Source organism: Pteronotus mesoamericanus, unplaced genomic scaffold, assembly GCF_021234165.1.
Source record: "Pteronotus mesoamericanus isolate MK-2021 breed Mesoamerican mustached bat unplaced genomic scaffold, CSHL_Meso_final contig_164, whole genome shotgun sequence".
NCBI classification, from domain to species: Eukaryota; Metazoa; Chordata; class Mammalia; order Chiroptera; family Mormoopidae; genus Pteronotus; species Pteronotus mesoamericanus.
In genome coordinates, this window is record NW_026555065.1 from 8864156 (window position 1) to 8881996 (window position 17841).

At 42.6% G+C, this 17841-nt stretch overlaps 1 protein-coding gene across 1 annotated transcript in view; it reads left to right on the top strand.

The window, feature by feature from the left end:
• MYO1E (myosin IE) overlaps positions 1-17841 on the top strand; it is a 190957-nt gene that overhangs the window by 68204 nt on the left and 104912 nt on the right. Inside the window, exon 2 of the mRNA XM_054565347.1 lies at positions 10953-11096. Within this exon, the coding sequence (XP_054421322.1) occupies positions 10953-11096 (144 nt within the window). The remainder of the gene's footprint in view (positions 1-10952; positions 11097-17841) is intronic.

A 17841-nucleotide genomic window follows, 5' to 3' on the forward strand; every position in this document is an offset into this window, starting at 1 on the left:
GTGCCTGATGTTGCTGTTAAGCAAGCGGAGCCATGACAGATGGACGTTAGTGTGACTCTTCATCATTTGTTTGATTACACTGTAAATAGAGGGAGATGTAAAATGAACATATTTCATATAAAGGGAATTCAACCACTTGATTTTTTTTTCCTGCAGCATGAAATGTCCTCACCCTGTGATCAAAATGAGCTTGTTATCCCAACCTGGACGACAGTAGACAGTCAGGGAACAGCTGTCTTTAGGACCAACATTTCTTCCCTTTGACCTCCTGGGATGGAGGGCAATAGGGAAGCTTTTGAAACTTCTTTCTTCCTTGGGGCAGACTCTGGGCCCAGGGCCCCCATTTTCCCCATTGTAGCTGCCACAGTAAGGTACCCCTAGTTCTGAGATGAGCCCAAGCGACCTGGCGTTCATTCACCAGACTGGTGTTTGAACACGACCATGAGCCAGGCACTGCCCTGCATGCTGGGGACACAGCAGGGAACAGACGTGCTCCCACAGCTGATGTCATGGCATGGAGTTTTCTCTGTTCAGTGCCATGTAGCTGCCAGACTTTGCACAAGGTACCCTACCTACCAGGGATAAGAGTGCCTGCTTCATGGTGTTGTGTAGGTGCAAGAAGTTGATACATGGCACACAGTAAACCTGCAATATAGCAGTTACTATTCACTTGAGAACTGTTGCTGCTTTCGGTGGTCCCTTACCTTGTTACGAGAGGCAGTGAGCGTAATGGTTGAACCCCAAGAATAGAGAGCCGGGCGGCCTGGGTTTGAAGCCCAGCTGTTGGAGCGGGACGAGTTACTTCACTTCTTTGTGCTTCAGTTTCCTGCCTGGTAAGGCTGTGAGAATTAAATAGATTATCATGTATAAAATGTTAGAACAGTGCTGATATGTGACACGGATTAGCTGTTGCGTGAGAAGAATATTCTCCCAAGAGGGAGAGAGTCACCCTTCTCAGTTTCCTAGAGATTGAGAGAGAAAAGGATACAATGTGCTGATGATAATACTTGCAGGAAGTGTTTCCCTAGAGAGGAAGAATAAATTACAGGGCCCCCAGAGAGAATTTTCTCCTTTGCCTCGTGACAAGGCCTTGCCCTGGGGACCACTAAAATGTCCCCCATCTGGCTGGGAGGGTTTGCTGAGGAGAGAGGACTACAGGAGGGGTCTTGAGACTCCCGATGGGGAATGCAGGGGACTCGGAACATGAAGGCAGCGTATTTTCTACTTGTGAAAACAAAACCTGAGCTCTCACCTACTATCTCATGGGGAATCTGGTCTTGTCATCTGAGATTTTCCACAGCAGAGAAAAATATGTTTAGGAAATACAATAGAAGTCATTTAAATTCTGTATGGCACAACTTGAAATTGGTGGGAACAGGCTGAAGAGAGAATGGGAGTGGGTCCCCACATGTGGGACAGGGCACCCAGGTGGATGGTAGGATCAGGAAGTTACAACCCCATGTTGTGTGTTTTATGTTATAGGTCTTCATTATTATTTTAACACAGCTCAAAGAAATAAAACTAACGTCAAACTAGTGATTTTAGGAGATGATTGTTTTAGGATTTGGCCAAATTAAAAAGGGCTATTTATAATAGAAAAATTTAAAGCATGAGACTGGTAGAATTTGTCCTATAGATAATTAAAGCTATGAAAGTGGTTGATATAGATAAATTATAAAAGTTATAAAAAGAGTTGTAAAAGTAGTTGAACATGGCTAAGGTTTAGGAAACACGGGAGCATCGTGTGTGTCACACATCAGGGGTGAGGGGACACCTCCTTCCTGCTTCAAATGCTCTTAACACTGAAGGAACTTTTAGGCTGAAAGAGATACAAGTCTGAATGTGCATTTACAAATTGCAGAGGAAATTACCTTGCTTTGCACTCTCGTGGCCTAGTGATGGGCAGCTGTCATGGGCAGCTTGTCAGCCAGGACTCTCGGCTTCTCTCTGTTGGGGACAGGGAGCAGGGAGCCAGCTGCAAAAATTTTCGCAGCAAAGCCTCTAGGACTGGGTGATCAGCCTCCCTGGTAAAAACCACTGCACGGTTCCTGAAATGACATTAGTTACATGGTACGATGCTTCCGGAATAATCGAAATCTTTATTCTACTTTTTATGTCTGATGATATTAAACATTGACTTAATATTTGTAAAGTGCATAGAACAGTGCCTGTTCTCCTCTTAAGTGTTACGTACCATAATTCATCAGGCCTAAGATGTCTCCAGTTGTAAGAGACATATCATTATTTTATTTTCCATCTAAAAAACAAAAACCAAAAAAACAAAAACAAAAACCCACTGCCAGTTAAGCTGTGACACAGCATTGATTATAAGGCACTTTCTAATTTCAGAATGTTAGAATAAGAAAAAAGATGCATCTAAGTATTGATGAAATGTGCTAACTTTACATTTATAACATCTTAAATTTGATCTTTCCATTGACATAGAAAATGTTCCTTTTGGGAGCAACATTTCAGGCAGAGAAAGTAAAAAAAAGTCTTTTGTTTCCCTGCTTGGGGTCCGTTGTTATTTAAAGAAGAGTTTACTAAGCTGCAATCTGGGATAAGCAACAAAGATTGCAGGTCTGAGCTGACATGGAATAACAAATAATAGGGCAAAAATTTCACTTTACTGAGTACTTTAGTATACCCTATCTTATTTGATCTAATTTTTCCCAGGAAAACAGCCATAATATGTTTGTGTGCATTTTATAAACATGTGCTCAGTAGAAAGATAAAGCCATGTAGAAAGTACAGTTGGATATAAACAAACTGTATTTCCATAGGGATATCTTTTTGTATAAATGGCATCATATGTGAAGGTCTGTCCAGAAAATGTCCAGCCATTGTTATAATAAGTATGGTTTGCGCGACATCAATGTAATCTGGCAGCCAAGGAGAGTGGACTGGAATGTGCATGTGCAAACAATGACAATTTCATTGTACTAGTCAGTGGGGGTGGTAGATGCCATTGAATGAGCTTGTGTACTGTGTGGCCCATTGCATTCAAAATGACTGAGAAAGTAGAGCAATGGATCTGCATCAAATTTTGCATTAAGTTTGGCCATTCCTCCACGGAAACTATTCGGATGATTCAGAAGGTTTTCAGGGGATGATGCAATGAGGGCAGCACAAATAAAAGTGTGGCACAAATGCTTCAAAGATGGTTGAAAATCTGTTGAAAGTGATCCACACTCTGGAAGGCCTACAACACGCAGTACATCTGAGAATGTTGAACACGTAGGGGCTGCAATCTCTAAAGGTCAGGGGCTGGCAGTGCAAGAACTAGAAGCTGATTTGGGGATTCTGAAAACTACCTGATTTGATGCAGGGCCTTGGCATGAAATGTGTCATGGCAAAATTCATTCTGCAGCTTCTGCTATCAGAGCAGAAGGAACATCGTACTGTTCATTGTGCTAGAAGGAACATCTAGCAACTGCTAATGACTTGATTCAAACCACTACCAATCAACCAGATTTCTTCAAGAAGGTCATAATTGTCTATGAGTGAGTCTATGGCTGTGATCTGGGAACAAAGGCCCAGCCGTCCCAATGGTAGTCGCCTGCTTCTCCACATCCGAAGAAGACACAGCAAAGTCGTAGCAAGATCAAGACCATGTTAACTGTGTTTTTTGATTGGGAAGGTGTTGTCCATCACGTGTATGCCCTTCTGGGCCGAACAATTAATAAGGAGTACTACCTCAATGTTTTTCGTCGGTTGAGAGGTGCAATATGACAAAAACAGCCACAGCTGTGGGCACCTGGTGATTGGCAGCAGCTTTATCACAGCAGTGTGCCCACTCATGCATCACGTCTCATGCAGAGCTTTTTGGCAAAACATCAAATCACCCAGGCGACTCAGTCCCTCTACAGCCCATATTTGGCGCCATGTAACTTCTGGCTTTTCCCAAAACTAAAATCACCTTTGAAAGGGAAGAGATTTTAGACTGTTGATGCGATTTAGGAAAATACGATGGGGCAGCTGATGGCGACTGGGAGAACTGTGTGAGGTCCCAAGGTGCCTACTTTGAAGGGGGCTGAGGCATCATCGTCCTACGTACCATGTTTCTTGTATCTTGTATCTTCTTATGAAATGTCTCTATTTTTCATATTACATGTTAGGATACTTTCTGGACAGATTTTGTATGCAATTAAAACAAAATCTGGGTGTCTTACCACCTCTTGTTATGTATGTATGTATGTATGTATGTATGTATGTATTTAGAAACCTTTGTTCTCTTCCTCATTCATTAGTCAAACCAATGTTCCCAGTCTGGTATATACCGTCCACACTCTGTCATCTGGTAATGTCACCATATAAAACCAACTGTACCCTGGAGGGATTAGGGGGTTAGTGTGATTGTCAGTCTTATTTGAGCTTTGCAGTGGCTTCTAAAGGCAGTGTAATGTTAGGGACCTCTTCCTGAGCAGGTGGCTGAAAGGCCCAGACAGGCAGAGTGATTTGTGGGAGATGCTGTGGTTAAGAAGCCCAGGATCTCAGCTAGGAGGGTGGGTCCCTAAGAGTGGCCCATGGCTTTTCTGAGATCAAGTTGGTCACAGATACAACCATGTATCTTAGACACTCCTGGTTTATGCATCTTGTTCCAGCTTTATTATTAACAACACTTTCTTCTGCACACAAAGCGTTCTGGTTTGTACAGTACATTATGTTTGCTTTAGTTGCTTCCAGGAAGGTTGAAATCTAGCCAACTGCCAGGGACTGACCTCTGGACCTTGTGGTCCTTGAGTCTGGGACTATACATGGCCTTGACGACGACATTGGAGGTGAGATGGGGTATAGCAGAAAGAGCAAAGAAAAGGAAGTCAGAAATCCTGATGACAAGTCTCAGCTCTGGCCCTTTGTTGCAGGGATTAACTGAGACGTGTGTGTGGAAATGTCACACAATTATTGAACTTTTGTTTGGTCACATATAAGCACATCTTCTACATTCATGGAGCCTCCCCCAACCCCCACCTCACCCCTACTTTGCGTGCCAAACTTACAAAGTACTTTCCCATCCCCAGAGGCTCCAGGCAGAGGCAGCTTGGTACATTATAATCCCAGACCTTAACTTTACCCATTTGTAAAATAGTAATAGATGGATTTTAATATTCATACCGTGCAGGTGGTATGTGAATTAAATGAAATCATGTAAAGCATCGGCACATATTTATGGGTTTAGTAAGTGTTAGTCCCAAATACCCCAAGGGTTGAGGGGAATGAGGTTGCTGGTTGGCCAGTAACTTCCCACACTCTTCAGAAATACTCGTTTGCACTCTGTTCACTGTACTTCAGCACATGCACACAAACAGACGCACTTGCTTCAAACGTACATCTTCACAACACCATAATACTGAGGGGAGGGGATCTAAATTCCATAGCGTTGAAATGCACTGCAAGCCCAATGCTGGTTTGCTGTGCTTGGCACATAGGAGACAAATAAACATTTATAGTTGACCCGCCCCTTTCATCTGCAATGAAAGTAAGTGTTTCATTCCAGTCAAATAGCAGAACTGCAAAGGTAGACTCCCCAGACTGTCAATTAAGACATTAAAGCCTAAGAGATAGTTCTGTGCCTTTCCTGCTATGACTCACTGGGACAAACAACACAAGCTCAGTTCGATGGCAGGCCAGAATGTTTCCCATGGTCCATTTTTCATAGTTAGAATTTGGTTTATCTGCTTCTCAGCTCGATAAACTTGTAACATGGGGGCATTTTAGCCCCAGGTTTTCTGGAAATCGGATCTGCTGTCCTGTTGTGCTTGTGGACCAGCTGGTCATCCCAGATGTGATCTTTTCTCATCCAGACAACATCTGCCAATCCACCTGTCAAACCTTGAACCTGCACAGAACCCAGGCTTGCAGCAATGACGGTCCCAGCTTTGGGATGGCTCGGGCATCACCCAACAATACACCCTCCCCCGCCACCCAAAAATGCTTGGCAGTACTGGCATTGTTTTCAAATGTTTCCATTTATTTTTAAATTATACTAAGACATGCATATGGTTTTTTTAAAGATGTAAAATGGGCAGACAAGTTTAAAATGGAAAGTAAGAGTCCCCCTTCTCCCCAACAGAACCTTGTGTGTCTTTCAAGCAAACAGTTATAACACGTCTTCCAAAAAATTTAGACAAACGCCATCATTTTTTACTTAATCCACATATTGATTGCTATCTTTATGAAACTGAGTGTCTTGGATCTTTCCATGTTAGTGCATACAGATTGCTTTATGGGGAGGATGTGCCATATTCTAATCAGTCCACGACCCCTGTGTCCACTTCTCCCCATTACACACTTTGCCACAGTGAACGACCTTGTGCATATGTCTTGGTATGTCTAGAGCTAAATTCTTTAAAATGCAATTGCTGGATCAAAGAGGGTGTGAATTTCATTTTTATTTACTTATCTGCATATATATTGGTCTGTGGGACTAAATTTTGGTACCTCTTTCCACCCTGCTGTCTCCAAATGCCGTGCAGTTTGCTCTTCCTAGAAGAGCGTAAGAATGTGGGTGATCGCCCGTCCGCAGGCCCTGCCCAGCACTGGCCCCATTGTATTTACACAGCACATTTGATGGCCTCCCTCTTCTGGGCATTGGAAGACTGTAGTTATCCAGTGTGTGGGCTCCTCTTTTCTCCTGGATGAACTGAAGAGGGAAAAGTCTCGCTGAGACACTAGAAAGAGTGTTTGCGGAACCGGTCTGCGGCGGGCGGGCGACCCTGGCGCTTTCTCTGGTGAAGGTCGGCTTTCAGGAGAAAACAGTTCTTGCCTTTGTGCTTACTCACCTTCACTCTTCCTCGTCCCCACCCTGGTAAACACACACCAGTGAGTGACACTCCGCCGTTCAAATCAGTCAGAGAATCGGTGACCCGGGTTCTTCCTCCGTTGAGGGACTCCTGTGTCTTGGGGCCACCTCCTAAGTGGGAGGAACAAGCCAGGCCATTATGTGAATATGGGTGTACCCCACTTTTTAGAATTTGTGTGTGAATCCATTGCTTTTTAATAAACTGAATCGTCATTAGAAACTAGTGCAGACCCAACATAGTCAGAACTCAAGCCTCATCTAATGGGAAATATCTCCCTTGTAATTTGGCATAATTGTCAGGGGGCCGTGTAAGTTTTCATCATCATCATTATAATTATTATTATATATTACTTTCATTATCATTTCTCAGTTGGCACATCAGCTACACTCCTTCCTTTGTGCAGTGATGCCTCACTCATCCAGGACTGTTGGGAAATGAAGTACCTTGCTTAAAAAGTTCCCATTTTTAGGGGTAAAACAAAAAGGAGTTTCCCAACCAAAAAGAAGTCCACAAAAGGGAAGGAAGCTGGCACTTGCTGAGGTGACAGCCTGGTAAACTGGGCCTTTGCCATCTGAGGAGAGGGAAGCTCCTCACGGATGGGGAAGTCGCTGTCACTGCCCTTCCTTTGCCCAGCAGGCATGCCAGCCAGCTCCGCCCCTCCCCTCCCCGTCAGAATTGCGAGGAGGAAGGGAAGGGGTCTAGGTTATTTACTCCAGAAATGTAATTCATTGTTCTCCCACTTCCAGGACAGGAGTGTGTGGTCTGAAGGCAACTCTCTGCCTCTGCTTCCGAGGACACCTTCTGGGGCTGTGCAGTGACCACTGTGTCCCACCCCATTCCCTGTGTCCCACCCTATTCTCTGTGCACTCCCAGACTCTCTTGGAATCCAGAGATTCCAAGGGAGCCTCTGGAAAAGTCACGCCGTGATCAAATTTTGTTGTCCCCAGTAGCAAAACAGAAAGGAGTTTTTCTGTCGCACTCGGGGGAAACTTCTAAACGTCCCTGGGCTGGGATGAGAGCCTATGCTTCCATGTTTGGTTTACAGCTTCCCTGATGAAGTTGTCACCCTCTCATGGCTTTTACTTACCTATGGGCAGGTTCTGACTTTGTCCTTGACAATCTGAGTAGCTCATCTGTGCCCAAAAGGCTCTGTGTGCTCCCGCTCTCCCTCCCTTTACCTCATCTGAACTGTGGGGGTTTCTTTGTGGAGGGTGGAGGGAGGAGAAAGGCATAGAAAGAGGCAGTCAATAAGGACATGGGGGTTGCAGTTGGAATACCCTGGATAGTGTTTTTCAACAGTAAAATAGAGACAATAATACATAGTATGAGGAGTGGTTGTGAAGGTTGAGTGAGTTGCCTAGTTGTCTGGGAGGAGGGAGGGAGAGGTGAAGGGAGAGAGTAGGAAAGGGAGACAGAGAGAGAGAGAGAGATTGAGATTTGTGACCAATTGGACATAAGTAATGTGTCAAATAAAAAATAACTCCAGTGTTTTCATCTTTGATGCTAAGAGAAGGTAGGTTGTTAGCAAAGAGTATATGAATTTATGATGGTATTTTGGAACCAGTCTATCATTCTATTGCCATCTTATTATACTTAACAGGTGGACATATTCAATGAGTCACAAGGGAGAAAGCGTGGAGAAACCCTGCTGTTTGGATGAGTTCATAATCCGAGAGACTTCAGTTCATGCCTTGCCTTTGCTGCTTGACTTGCTGGAAAGTCTGTTTCCTTCTGTTATAGCAGGGGAATGTTAACCTCTCTTCCCAGGTGGTGCTTTGGAATAGTAGAGGGGGCAGCCACCACAAATCAAATGACTCATTGCCTTGCACATAGTAACTGTTGAGTCACACTGCTGGTTCCTTATCGTCTTGTAGGTGGAAGTCTGGAGACCTGGGGTGGGACTCTGCAGTGTTGAGGGGCATTTGGGGCCATGATGGTAATGAGCTCCAGAAGGGGCCCTGGTTCCTGCGATAACTGCCATTAGAAGGAGGAGGGCGCCACCTCTGAAGTGGGACAGACAGTGTGTACCCCTCTCTAGTGACGCAGAAGAAAGACCGGGTCACCTTGAGACGGTGGTTTTCATGGATCAGCAAAACCACATGCACTCGGACACAGAGCCCCTCCTCTTCTCGTCCTTTGCAGACGTTAAACAACAGCTTATTAATAGTCCATCTGGTTTGATCAACTGTGCTGATGTTATCCAAAGAGAAAGCAATATTTTTGCCTCTTTTAAGTAGGTGGATGTTTATTGGGGCTAAAAGCAAATATACAAACACACCTATTGGTTACTCTGGGACCTTAGTTTTCTACACAGTCATTTTTGTGGGCACTGAGAAAGAATAAACAAAGAGGACGGGAGGGAGGCGTCACCAGGAATCTTTATTTTGTTGGAGGGAAACTGTGGAGATTCAGTGAGTCATGCTGTGGCCAGTGCTTTTTCTCTTTCTGCTTTGCCACAAGAGGAAGAAGGAGTGGTGAGGTCTGAGGTAATTTTGTGGAACTGATGCTGCATGTTGTTCTGAGAAAACCAAATATATCGTATAAACAGCTTCCCTTTGCGAGGCAGCATGGGTGGCAAGACTTCCAGAACCCCCTCCTGGAGCCTGAGCCATGGCACTGGAATGCTTTTCCTAGGGTGGCCCCTTCCTGGCTGGTTTTTTAAAATTGCTTTTCCCAGAGCCTCTTAGAATTTGCTTTTATCAAAGGGCCCGTGTCTCCAGAAGAGAAAGCGACTTTAAAAAGTGAAATTTAAAATGGTGTTCATCTTGTTTTCTTCCACCTCCCTCTTCTCTCAAAGAGCCTCCTGTTACCTTTTGTCATTCTACTTTTGACACCTGATCAGACGCCCTTTCTAGATACCCTTATTCAGAATTTTTCTCTCCTTTGTCCAGACTCCCCCAAAAAGTGAACCCCCAAGATGGGGGCTGATGCTGAGCCTTGATTGTGTGTCATGTCCAACAGGATGGATGCATGAAGGGTTTGAGGGGCAGGGAGAATCCTCCAGTGTCTAGTCATGTGTTGGTTGCCATTATTCCATATGTATTAGTTTTTTTGCCCCAGTGAGTATACATTATAAAGAATATTCTTCCTCCTCTACTCTTCTGGAAAGTTAAAAGTATTTTAGATCCACATCAAATGGCACTGTCTCCAGAAAGTTATTTCTGTCTCTCCTAGGATAAAAGAGTCTCCCCTGCTGCTGGTACCCCCATTTTTACATGTGTTTACATTTGACTGTTGCTGACGCACAAATCACATCTGTCGATACCTAGGTGTCCTTCAATGAATTCTCCAAGTGTAGCCACCATAGTGCTCCCATCCTCCCCCGACCCCAGGACTTGGCACATAGCTGAACCTACAGAGGACTCCACTGCAGAGATGCCAAGTTAAGGGAGTCCCTGAAGGCCACAGGATATCCAGAAGCCACTCCTGGTGTTAAGTTGTAACTTTGATAAGCAGACAAGGGCCACAGCCTCATTTGTCCAAGGAGGCCGTGGGGCCAGATGAGGTCCTCCTGCCCTTAGCATGTTCTGTGAGCATGTCCCTTTCCTCGTTAGTATAGCAGTGATCTGTCATCAAAATGGCACTTATCTTTTGAATGTAGCAGGCCAATGGTGATGGACAAGTGATAAGTTTACAAAGGAGAAATGATTATAATGTGACCCAGCCATTGTGTGATACATATTCTTTCCACTCCTGAGTTCTATCATATAATTTGCAAAAACAAGTCTAGAAAGTTTCTATTTCACTGCTTGTTTTCACTGATAAGTATTATAAAACAGTGAGGTTGAAGGAGCTATTGGAGACCATCTATCGTTTATTGTGCTCTACTCTACACCCTGTTCAGCACTTTACATGTGTCATTTTATTTAATCCTTACGGCAGCTTATAAAGTGGGGCTTATTTCTCCCATCTTTCAAATGAGAAAAGAGAAGCTGAAGTGGCACAGTGAGCTTAGATAACTTGTCCCCGCTTCACTTAGTCTGTAGGTGGCAAAGCTGAAACTTGAATCCGAGTCTATCGATAGCAAAATCTTTGTTCACTCTGCTCTGCTGCATTCAATGTTACGACTATTTGGGAAACCAGGGGCATTTTTTGTAAACGCTAGGAGAAAATAAAATATCCTAATAATTGTATCTTTTCCATTTGCAGGGAAGCAAAGGTGCCTACCGCTACCACTGGCAGAGCCACAATGTCAAGCACAGTGGCGTGGATGACATGGTCCTTCTCTCCAAGATCACAGAGAACGCCATCGTGGAGAATCTAAAGAAGAGATACATGGATGACTACATTTTTGTATCCTTTATTGGTTCCTTTGGACATTTCCAAATGAGTTGACAGTGTCCACAGTAAAACGTGGCTTTGCTGCTGATGTAAGAAGATCCATCCGAGTGCTTTGTGCTCACTTCACTTTCACCCTTTCAGAATGTGATTGTGTACTTTTTCGTCCCTTGGTTCAGGCCGTGGGAAGGGCAAATAAGATGCTAAATCATTTTCCTGGCATGTCCCATAATCAAAATGCAGCCAGTATCCATCTATTTTAATCCATGGCACTGTACCTTTGACGTCCTCTAGCCACCCGCGTGGCACCTATAACCTCTGCTGGTCCTAGAGGAAGTCCTGGTCTGCAGAGAGTTCTGTACATAGCGCTGCCTAATTGCAAAGCAATTAAGATCAGATTTAAAAGGTTTTAAAAAAGATTGCCTCATGCAAAGAGTGTGCAATATTGTAATTTTTCCTGCATTCTTATGTTTACTAAAGGAAACATGAGAAGTGAAGATCACCTACTGAAAATGCCTGACACTCTTGAGTTGTCCTTTATCTTTCAATTTTAGCTTGCCAGATGCCATTTTTCATAGGATTTTAAAAATGCAGAATGGAAATTTGCTTCAAATGTGTGTTGAAGTCATTATAAAAAGAAAACAGTGATAGTTGAGTTCCTACAGGATTCAAGAGTTTTGTTTGGTGCAACTAGGTAAAGATTTTTTAGTGGAATTATTCTAGAATTGGTCATAGCCATAGCAGATATGCAGGTTTCTGTGAAATCTGTACAGTAGTACCAGCGAGGTTAACTTTGATGCGATTGGTGACTTCTGAAGGTATGGTGTTATGGAAGACCATTACAGGTGCAGATTTTGCAACCATTGTAATGCGCATTGCAGTTTTTAACCCCCAAGCACGGGGAGAATAGTTTTCACATCAGTGGCTCCTGTTTATTATTTGCACTGCTCACTTGACTCTTTGTGAAAAGCACTTGTCCCTCTGTAACAATACTTTTTCAGGGACTGTGCCTATTGCATCATGAGAAGCGTTCAACCCACCAGCTATTTATTGAATGATACATTATTCCGAGGCACTTGGACAGTTCTCACCAGTACTGTGGTGTTTCTTATTTACCATAGGAGATTTTTACCACATATCTGGGTAGGGAAACCCCTAAACCCCTGCTTTTAAGTGTTAACAGCTATATTTGAATTTGCTTGCTATATTGATCAGGGGTGTCAGCCTGCTGCCTGTAGACAAAATCCTGCACACCGCCCATTTTCTAACAAAAGTTGTATTGGAACACAGCCGTGCTCAGCTGTTTTATTTTTGTCTGTGGCTGTTCTCATGCTACAGTGGCAGAGTTGAATGGTTGCAACAGACCATATGACCCACAAAGCCTAAGATAATTACTTTTCTAGCCCTTTACAGAAAAATCTTTGCTAACTCCTAGATACCTGGGCAGAACTTCCTTTAACTTAATTGTGAAAGCAGTTGTATTCAGCTGTAGGATTTAATTTTATTTGGTGAAAAAATTGAAATATGCTCACTTTATCTGGGCTTAGCATCATCAAAACATTTAAATCACTGCTAGTGCGAGACCCATGGCCTGTGGAAACCGGCAGGTGACAGAACAGGTGGGTGTGGGAAGTGGACCTGGGCGGCCTGATTGTGAACCTCACGCTGCATGGGCCGGGAAACTTTAGGAAATTTTGTGATCTGTGTGGGTTGATTCTCTCACCTATAAAACGCAAGTGACAGTAAAACCTCTTACCGAGGCTGTTGTAAGGTTAAGGGAAATAATGAATGCAGTAAGTACACGATAAGCCTTAGTTATTGCTCTCATGCACCAAGGCGAGTGTGTAAGCCCCCCCCCATTTCTATATTTCTGAATTATATTTCAAAAATTCAGTTGTAAAGATGCTTATTGGAAATTCAAATGCATTTTATCCTGGAAACTTTTAAATGGAGGATTGGTTTATTGACAGTCCCATAAAAGGCTAACTTCCCCTGAATATAGCTGAACAGATTATTTATTGGAATGTTCTTAGAATGCAGGCTCAGCTTATTACATTATTTACATAGAAACATGGGTTTTGATAAGCTGGGTACGAAAAGTGTGATGTCAGCGGTTATCAGCAGCCAGCTCAGACATACTCATTTCTTCCCACAAAGATCATCTACCCCCAAAACACCAGATTCCTTGAGGACAAGGACTGTGTCCCATATGTCTTCTTTTAAAAAACAGTTTTAAAAGCCCTTTAAAGCAATACATTTTCATTTAACATGATTTGTAAAATGGAGTGAAGCACAAGGAGAACACTAAAATCACCTAGAATTCCACCATATACGAGTAGGGTTAGTTCCCATACAACCTCCTGCTGTATATTTTTCAATTTATCCACATATAGACATGCATATACACGTGCTTTCTTGTTAATTTTAACAAAAGTGAGATTCTCTTGCATCGTATATTTTAGTTTCCTGCATCATTCTTGGCATGGTGCATTGTATTACATGTTCATTGAAATTTGTTGACTATCAAAACTTGCTTTTTCTATTCAGACAGCAGAATTTTTAAATGACTCACAAAGAGGGGGCAGATGACGAGCCTCTGAATTAATGCCTTTGAATCAATGACTGACTAATCGTGTATTCTACCAAGGAAATGAGTTAGTTGACCACTAATGACTTCGTGTTTTAGAAATCTCTGCCCACTCAATAAATGAGAAATTCAGCATCAATGTGCTTTCCGTCAATAGCACAGCTCTGAGGAAGCTTGATGGGTCTGTTGGATGTTTATGAAAAAATACCAAGGGTGGAACTGCAAATCTTTTCTTCTGATAAGTGATAAAAGCCCTTTTTATCAGTTTAATGCATTATTTTAAATAAGAGTGGGTTTCCCCTCCTCTTTCTCCTAAGCTTAAGAGGTAAGGCAAGGAGAGATTCGACTTCACATTAAATATAAAATTGCTCATTTCACCTCTTCTGCATCTAATACCAGTACTTTGTCTTGTATTGAAGGCCAGCATTTGAAACAATCAATTGTTAATGCATTGAGGCGGAATGCACATTTCTTTGTTCTACATTAGAAGAACATCTACTTAGAAAATGCTAACGTGGTTTACCAATAAAAACCCAAAATTTTTTCAACCATTTATCCGAAGACAAGGAAGGTTTAATTTACCATCCATTTTTCCTGAATGTTGCCACACTCCTTGCAATTAATTGTACTTGAAATATATGAGGAAAACATTGCAGTATTTGCTCTTATGTCTGGCGAGACATCATTTATAGCCACTTGGCTGATGAAATAGTTCTGGTGTAAAAGCACTCCATGCTCATTTGGCCCAGCCCTCTCCAAACTTGTTTTTACTCAAAGACCGCACTCAAGAGCATTTGGCAACTTCAGCCCTTGTATTAGGGGTTGAGACTTTTGTGCCAGACCAACCGGAGCTGAAGGCAGTGCAGTTGTTCCCCATGAGGTTTGGCCCTTGGCAGTCAGGTTGTTGGGGGAGATGCAGTGAGATGAAGGTTGGCCTGGCGGCTGGAGCCAGGGGCTCAAGTTCCAGCTTGACCATTCTCCACATGTCTTCGAACAGGGCAAGTCCTGTCAGCTCCCCGCCCCACCTCAGTGATAAAAAGCAGGATGCTGATTAGATCAGTGTGGGTGGTTTGGGGGAATTCATTAGTTTTGGAAAAATTTTTTTAAGTTAAATTTTTACCTTTGTCTAATAAGACCATAAAAAGCAAACTTGCAAGCCCTGGCTGGATAGCTCAGTTGGTTAGAGCATCAACAGAATACACTACATTGTGGGTTCGAGTCCTGGTCAGGGCACATGCAGGACTCAACCAATGAATGCATAAATAAGTGGAACAACAAATCAATGTTTCTCTCAGCCTCCCTCTCTCCCCCCCCATCAATAAATTAAAAAAGAAAATAAAAAAATCAATCACAAAACTTAATGTATAAGCAATCAGCAATATAAAAAGGAGTATATGATTAAAAATTAGCTTACAATATGCATTCCAAAATCTGTTTTTAGCCATGCTTTCAGATGAAGGTGGAAATAGAACATTCACCATATTCTCAAAGGACACAAAGCTGAAAAGGGGGTTACATATAAAATGAATGACACGATCAGGACCTGAACAATTCCAGGCACTGTTTCTCTTTTCGTCATTCTTGCCACAGGTCAATGAAAACTCAAAAGATTCCCAACAAGCATTTGGGGACCAAGATGTGTTGGATCCCTTCTATCTTGCAAATTCCATTAAATGAGAGGCATTTATATTTTTTTCTGGGCTTTTCTGTTTTGTTTTGTATCATAACCTTCTAGTTCCATCCATTTTCAAAATTAACCTTGGGCCACACCTTCATCGCCAAAGATTATGTGGGTAGAGACAATGATGGGAACAGCTTTTTCCAAAGACACACCTGAATTATACAGTAGGGAGTAGGAGTGAGTTTTTGAACTCTGGGCCCAACCCAGTAGGAGGCCTGTGCTCCCAGGAAGGTAGCTGATGTCTCTGCAGACCCAGCCAGGTGGGAAAAAAGGCGGGCAGTTACAGAAACAATTGGGCCAAACTCTCACCTGAAATAACTAAAATATGTTTTTTCCCTTTAAATCTAAGTTAAACCTTGTGTCAATTCTTCCATTTCAAACCAAACTTTATCTTTCAGGAATCCTCCCAAATAGTATGGCCCTTGAGGGCTCAACTGGGAAGGTTAGGGAACAGCTACAATTGCCCCGCTCCAACCGCAGCCCACCGTTCAGGACTGGCCTAGCGTAGCCTGAAAGAAGTTCTTCTCTGACTGTCGTCTCCCCAGGCCCTTACCAGAATTTATATAGACTATTGCTTGAAAGTCAAGACTTGACAAACTTTTACATAGCAGATTATTAACAGTGAAAAACATTGGCTCCCATAATAGCTCAGGTGCAACCCAGTCCATATTCATTTGGTAACCGAGGGCATAGTGGGCCGGAAGGGATTGCTGAGGAGGTGGTTCCTCTGGCTTGGTTCGCAGGCAGCTCCCTCTTCTCTGTGTGCAGGGACGGTTTGTCCGGGACAGGCAGCAGTCACAGCACTCCCTTTCCAACTAAGGGGAAGGAGCCCCCTCCTCCATGGAAACATATTGTGCAAGTTTGTTTTTACCTAGAGATAAATGTAGACGGACATTTCTTGTTCTGTGAGGAGAGTCATAGCAGAGCCCTATTTCTTGAAAATTTGATTTACCATAAGAATTACTGTATTTGCTTGGTATGAGAATCAGAATGAGGGCCAAACCTTATTTATTCAGTTTTGATTGGGTCCCTACTATGTGGTAAGGATACCAAAAAAAAATCAACTAAGGGAGCTAGAGTTTTGAGTTGTCAAAGAATCACAGCATTTTGTTTATAAGAGACCACAGAGCTCTCTAATCGAACACCCCTCAGTCCTGCCTGACATCCTTCGCTGCCAATTTAGGATTGCCAGTAAAATACAGGACTCCTGGTTAAATTTGAATTTTAGGTAAATAACAAATAACTTTTTAGTACAAGTATGTCCCAAATATTGCTTGGGATATACATGCATACATTATTTATTGTTTATCTGAACCTCAAATTTGACTGGGTTTTTTTAATTTTATTTTATTTGCTAAATCTGGCAACCTCTACCAATAACTATAACAACAAAAGCAACATCACCTGCTAATCTCAGAAAGACAATATAGCTTGTTGATTAAGAGTGTGGACTCTAATCCTGGTTAGGTTGCTCAGTTGGCCAGGCGGTTGGGACACCTACTGGAGGCAGCTGATCGATGTCTCTGTCTCTGTCTGTCTGTCTCTCTCTGTCTCTCTCTCATCAATAAACATATCCTCAGGTGAGATTTAAAAATAAAGAGTGTGGACTTTAGAACCAGACTGCCTGGGTTTGAATCATAGCTCTGCCACTTACTAGATTGTGACTTTTAGCAAGTTTTAAAATTTGTCTGTGCCTCAGTTTCTTCACCGTAAAATAGGACTCAAATACCAGTAGTAACAGGATTGTGATTGGGAGCTCAGAATGGTACCATGAAGACATATATGTGTTTGATCAGTGTTATTATCAGCATTTAGTCTACAGCATTATAGACATTTAATAATTTATCTATTCTAAATTTTGCCCCCCCTCCTAAAGTAGGCCATTAATTTATTGGTGACCTCTTCTAACTTTGGCATTTGGAATTACATTTGCGGTTGGCCCTTCTTCTGTGACTGGCAATTTTCAGTGATGATTCACTGTCTCATTCACATTTTCTCTTAGTGCCATGGGCTGCCCCCCATACCAACACTGGATACATCTGGGTATGCTCTTAAAACTACCGCATCTTTTCTACCAGCATTTGAAGTTCAATTCAGTTCAAGTCTGAGATCTTTCTGGTCAGTGAAAAAGGAAGCAAAACCAACCGAATCATTCCACATTCTCACCCTTATGTAAAAATATTAATTTTTAAATATTATATGATTTATCCAACACTTGCCTCATTTGTGTTTAGTTATAGTACCAAAGCTGCATCTCAGAGATGTTAACATGGGACAAAACATTCATCTTGAAGTATATAAATTAAGGAAATTTCACCTACTATATGCTGGACACTGCGCTAAGCATTTTATGCTGTTTTTTTAATTGAATTCTTATAAAACCCTATCAAGTAGGTCCTATTTTAACCCCATCACCCATTAACCACAGCTCACAGATACGACTTACCCAAGGCCAGAGAAGAGCTGCACTTGGGCAACGAGGCAGTCTGACC